This window comes from Aethalodelphis obliquidens, unplaced genomic scaffold, assembly GCF_003676395.1.
Source record: "Aethalodelphis obliquidens isolate GAN/ISIS:26980383/991018 unplaced genomic scaffold, ASM367639v1 scaffold1, whole genome shotgun sequence".
In the NCBI taxonomy this organism is placed as follows: Eukaryota; Metazoa; Chordata; class Mammalia; order Artiodactyla; family Delphinidae; genus Aethalodelphis; species Aethalodelphis obliquidens.
Window position 1 is genome coordinate 68830251 of NW_020837945.1, and position 6000 is coordinate 68836250.

Below are 6000 nucleotides of genomic sequence, written 5' to 3' on the forward strand. Positions count from 1 at the left end.
TTTCCCTATGCATTGGTTATGTGATTCCCACCATTAAAATAAACAAAGCTGGATATAAAGAAAATACAGATATTTTAAAGATGTTTCGGTAAAACAGAAGAATGGAAGTTTAACAGGGAAGCCATATGTAATGTTGTATAGAACAAACTGAATTATAGCTAACACGAAACTCTATGGCAGGAAAAATAGCCTTTGGCCAAGAGAAGGGGGTGAGGAACAGGTCACAGACAGCAGACTGGCCTCTGAAACGCCACAGCAACAGCTATTAGCTATTAGCAACTTGGGGTGGGCCAGGAGGGAATCTACTGCCATAAACAAAACGATGAATGGGTTCTTTTCAAAGAAAAGGGGAATGAGGAGAAAAGAAGTGTGATCTTGGAACAGCAAATACTATTTACGTGAGAAAGGAGTAGGTCAATTAATCAATAGGGTATATGTGAAAAGAAGAGGACCCAAGAGGTGACAGAAAGACAATAAAATTTACTACATTCCTAAGAAAATTATATGTTAACAATAGTAGAAATTGGGTAAGTTTGGTTGCAGAGAAACAATTATGAATACGCAAATCTAACAAGCATATAACTTAAATTACTGTAAGGCTCAAATATGACACTACCTGTGAAACCATCTGTTAAATGTCAAGTCTGTGCATCTGTCAGGCAGGAGGTTACTGAGGGCAATGGCCAGGTCAACATAGCTGTAATCCACAGAGACATTTAATAGCTTTCTAATCCAAGCTGTCTTCCTGCTCTGCCCAGGAAATCCTGGCAAATGTCGGTAACAGCAATATGGTAACAACTGCTTAACTTGAACTGTAATCATTTTTGATTTATCTGTCTGTCTACCACCCCGTTTGTCAGAAGTGCTAATAAGCAGAGGAGTGTTTTTTTTTTTTTTTTTTTGCGGTATGCGGGCCTCTCACTGTTGTGGCCTCTCCCATTGCAGAGCACAGGCTCCGGACGCGCAGGCTCAGCGGCCATGGCTCACGGGCCCAGCCACTCCGCGGCCTATGGGATCCTCCCGGACTGGGGCACGAACCTGCGTCCCCTGCATCGGCAGGCGGACTCCCAACCACTGCGTCACCAGGGAAGCCCGAAGAGTGGTTACTGAAGCAGAGGAGAGGAGAAGCAGAGGTCGTGAACAACCCATCACCTGGACACCTAGGGTCTGACTCTACTGGCAAACTGATTAAACACTCCAGAGTTGAAAACACTCTATCTTCATTTAATTATCGAAAGTACATAATTACCTGTTTAAGAATATAAATGAGTTACTATTAGGGAGAAAGTTTAAGTCACTTAAGACTATTGGGAAATTAAAAATTCGGGTTGCTGGTTAAAATGGAAAGGACAGAGTGTATACACAAAAGTAAAGGAGGAAGAAATACAGGTTAAAAATGATTTACAGAAAGAACTTTGAAACCAATGAAAACAATAACTTTTCCTGACTCCAGAAACAAGAATGAGGTCAAGGGGCAATATGCTACATTAGGATTTACTTGCCTGTTTTTGACTTTTTTTTTTTGTTTTAAGAAATGTGATTACTCTAAAAAGTGATCATGTAAAAGTATGAGATTGTTTTACATTCTTCCTACACAGAAAGTGTAGACAGACATCTTCAAGGAGTGAAAGAGCTTAAAAGAAAAAGTCTGTGAATCTATAACAGGAACAATAACTTAGCTTAGTCAATTTTGCTTAAAAACTCATTAGCTATGTGCATTTTTCTGTATGTATATCATACACCAATAACAAGTTAAAAAATCATTAGTTAAAATACAAATGAAACTGTCTAAGTAAATTCTGAAAAACAAAATGTTTTGACAGGGATTTCAGAGTAACAGAAGACAAAGAAAAAACCAGAATAATGCTAAGGGATTAGCACATTTCATGAGGCTAAAGAACCCAATAATGCTGGTGATAAGTTACTGGGACTGGAAACCTGAAAACTGAATCTTCCTGGTGGCTACAGGTACTCTTCCTCACGATGACATTAGCAAGTAATAACTGACTTTTAAAAAGCCAAAAACATAATAGAAAACAATTCTCTTCCCTGATACCAGAAAATGAAAGCTTAGTTGTGGATTTACACCCATGGTAAATCCCTCCAGTTCTTACAAGAAGCATCCCTGGGCCTGCTTGGGTATCCACCACCCCAGACCCCCAGCAGAGGGTATCCACCACCCCAGACCCCCAGCGGAGGGTATCCACCACCCCAGACCCCCAGCAGAGCGTATCCACCACCCCAGACCCCCAGCAGAGCGTATCCACAGATCCCTGGGCCTGCCCAGGTATCCACCACCCCAGACCTCCCAAAACCACTAGACTCAGCACACTTGGGAATTCCATTAACCCTGGTGGGCTGGGTGGAAACAAGTTTGTTTCCCCTGGTCCTACAAAGATTGGACTGTTCTGGGAATGCATTAATGTCTCTCACTTCCACAATGGTCCCACTACAAGGATGAAGATGTCCAGAGTTTATGGTGCTGGATCCAAACAAGAAAGCAGAAAAATATAACTGAGGTGCAGACCACATCCATACCAGCCCAATCTCCAAGGGAACTGAGAGTTCAGGACTTTGTGTAATAAGTCTTCTCTTCACAACACTGCATATTTGGGGTATGTTTCCCACTAGTAACCCAATTCCTACAGTACGAGGGATTTTTATCTGGGCTATACTGATATGACCTGGAGTTCCATCTTTAGCCATAACACACATGTGAGAAAGAAAAGTTGACTAACATTTGTTAAAGCTGATAGTATTTTATTTTTGTCAATTTAAACACTTACCTCTTTGACGCTATGTGTTACTGCCCATATTAAAAAAACTCTTGACATCACCTGGAAAGAAGTCAGGACAACAGAAGATGGAACAATTCCTGAAAGAAATTTTAGGATGGGTAAATAAATGTATTGTACTAGTTTCAAAATGTAATAGATTTTCTAAAACATCCAAATTTTAATGTTTAAAGCCAAAACTATCATAAGCAACTGAAACTTATCTACATTGCTATATAGACTATGTTTTTCTATGTAGTCAATATTAAAACTTTTTTCCTCCCTCAAAACAATAAAATTGTTAATGGCAATAGCAAACCACAGAATCTAGGTACCTTTCGTAGGCCTTTCAAAACCACTTATACAGGTAGAGAAAATAAAACCACTGCTTAACCTTTAAAATTAGACATTGAAAGTTCCTTTTACAATACGCGTTTCAAAAATGAACAGGCAACTATGGAAGGAAAATCAATGGTATTTGTGTCACTGGAATATTGGAAGCTCCTGGATATCAGACTTGATATGATATACTATCTGATGGTTAAATTGGCATCTTTTATAACCCACTTGAAGATTCTGCCAACAAGTGGACAAAATCAAAGTTTATATACCATTTCTTCTCACCTTGTTCTTAACAGTAAGCATTGGTACAATTATCTTCACAATGTTCTCAAGTTATAACACTGGAATCATGTTTAGTTATTTCAGATAATCATCAAGTTCTGCTAAGTTTACATTTCTTTGGCTTCTCCCTTCAGTTCCTACAACCACAATCTAGAGACCAGCCACCACCATTATATAAAATTCTTCCCTCCTTTAATTCATCTTAAACCCAGCAATAAGTCATTATCTGAAAACATTCTCCTATCTTTGTTAACTTTACACTGGCAAGGAACTGCTACAAAAATAAAATCTGGAAGCAGAATTATGGGTATGCAGTCCAGCAGCCTCTCCACCATTTCTCACTGGTCTTACGCTACCAGCAACTAGACTTAACAACTTTCCGGACCTGTCAAGTTGAACGTGGGCAACTCCACACCTGCCAGGAACCCCTCATCACGGGTTGTAAATTCTTCTTCCGCTTTAAAACTAACCTCACCTTCAATACATTCAGTGGACTATCCCTGATCAATTTTCATTCTTCTAAGCCCTCTAAAATACACTCAGACTTCTAGACATTTATATAGTTGGACAAACTACAACTTGCCAAAAGACCATGTGCAAATCATATAAAGCTCTATAGGTTTGGCTATGAAAGAAAATTATATCTTAGAATGAGTTTTAAAGAAGATCTGGGCTTTGAAGAGGTAGGATTTGGTTCTCAAAAGCAAGTAAAATGGACATGTCAAGCACAATGCTTGGCATATAAAGATGCTCAATAAACCTTTGTAGAATGAATAAAAGAAAAATATAAATGTATGGACATATAAATCAATGGAATAGAACTGAGAGTCCAGAAATAAACCCTCACATTTACAGTCACTTGATTTTCAACAAGGGTGCCAAGACAAGTCAATGGAAAAATATTTATTTTTCAACAAATGGTGCTGGGACAATTGGATATCTACATGCCAAAGAATGGAGCTGGGATACTTTCTTACATCTTATATAAAAAGTTACTCAAGACAGATCAAAGACCTAAATGTAAGAGGTAAAATTATAAAACTCTTGGAATAGAGTTATTTACATAGATGTAAATTTTGTGACCTTGGATTAGGCAATGGTTTATTAGATATGATACCAAAAGCACAAGAAAAAAAAAAGGGCTTTATCAAAATTAAAAACTTATGTGCTTCAAAGGACACCATCAAGAAAGTGAAAAGAAAACCCCCAGGTAGGAGAAAATATCTACAAATATATATAATAAGAAAATATATACAAAATATATAAAGAACTCATAATTCAACAATAAAAAAAACTACCCCATCTAAAAATGGCAAAGAATTTGAATAGACATTTTTCCAAAGAAAATATGCAAATGGTCAATAAGCACATGAAAAGGTGCTCAGCATCATTAGGGAAATGCAAATTCAAATCATAATGAGATACACTTCACGCCCACTATCATTAAAAAGACAGATGATAACAAGTGGAGATGTGGAGAAGCTGGAACACTCAAGCATTGCTGATTGGATTAGAAAATGGTGCAGACACTCTAGAAAACAGTCTGCCTCAAAATGTTAAATACAGAATTACCCTATGACCCAGCAATTCCACTCCTAGGAATATATATACCCAAGAGAAATGAAAACATATGCCCACAGAAAAACTTGTACATGAATGTTTGTGGTGGTATTCATATTAGCCAAAAAGTGGAAATATTAAAAATGTCCATCAACAGATGAATGGAAATAAAATGTGGCAAAGCCATATAATGGGACATTAGAAATAAAATAAATAAAAAGTAATAAATAATAAATAAAAAGAAATGAAGTAATGATACATGCTACAATATTAATGAACCTTAAAGCATTATGCTGAGCGAGGAAGCCAGTTACAAAAGATTACATGTTGTATGATTCAATTTACATGAAATGTCCAGAGTAGGCAAAATTATAGAGACAAAGTAGATTAGTGGTGACCTGGGACTGGAAAGTTAGGAAGAAAATGGAGAGTGACTGCCAATAGGTACAGGGTTTCTTTTCGGGGTGATGAAAATGTTCTAAAATTGATTATTGTGATGGTTGCATAACTGTAAATACTGAACTGTACATTCTAAATGAATGAATTGAATGATATGTGAATAAACCTTTTATTTAAAAATATGTACGAATGAAGTACAGAGCCTGATGATATAATATGTAATACTGCCAAAGAGGCTAATTAGTGAGTCAAACATTAAGTGTATATACTTAGCCAGATCGCATTTCAAATAAGAAAAACTAAAAAAGATTGACAAACAAAAAGTTTTCCTAAATGAGTTATTAAGCACTTGCCACTCAAGGAAAGATCACCACTCTTTCTAGCTTTTTTTTTTTAACTCAAAGGCCAGCTCATCACATAAAAACATGATTTTTTTTTCCTTTTATTTCTGCTCTTTCTTTTTTTACCACTGAAACAATGGGCTAGACTGCTAACGGTCTGAGCAGTGCTCCAGGGTTGCTGCTATATTTGGGTAGGGATCAAAAAAGTCCAGGATCTGCGGGCTTCCCTGGTGGCGCAGTGGTTGAGAGTCCGCCTTGCCGATGCAGGGGACGCGGGTTCGTGCCCCGGTCCAGGAAGATCC

At 37.5% G+C, this 6000-nt stretch overlaps 1 protein-coding gene across 2 annotated transcripts in view; it reads right to left on the bottom strand.

Moving 5' to 3' along the window:
• HACD2 (3-hydroxyacyl-CoA dehydratase 2) overlaps positions 1–6000 on the bottom strand; it is a 91750-nt gene that overhangs the window by 27358 nt on the left and 58392 nt on the right. For both annotated transcript variants that reach the window (XR_003432835.1, XM_027106609.1), the window contains exon 4: positions 2787–2875. Coding sequence is in view for 1 of the 2 variants with exons in the window: in XM_027106609.1 (XP_026962410.1) it covers positions 2787–2875 (89 nt within the window). In the remaining variant the exon portion in view is untranslated. The remainder of the gene's footprint in view (positions 1–2786; positions 2876–6000) is intronic.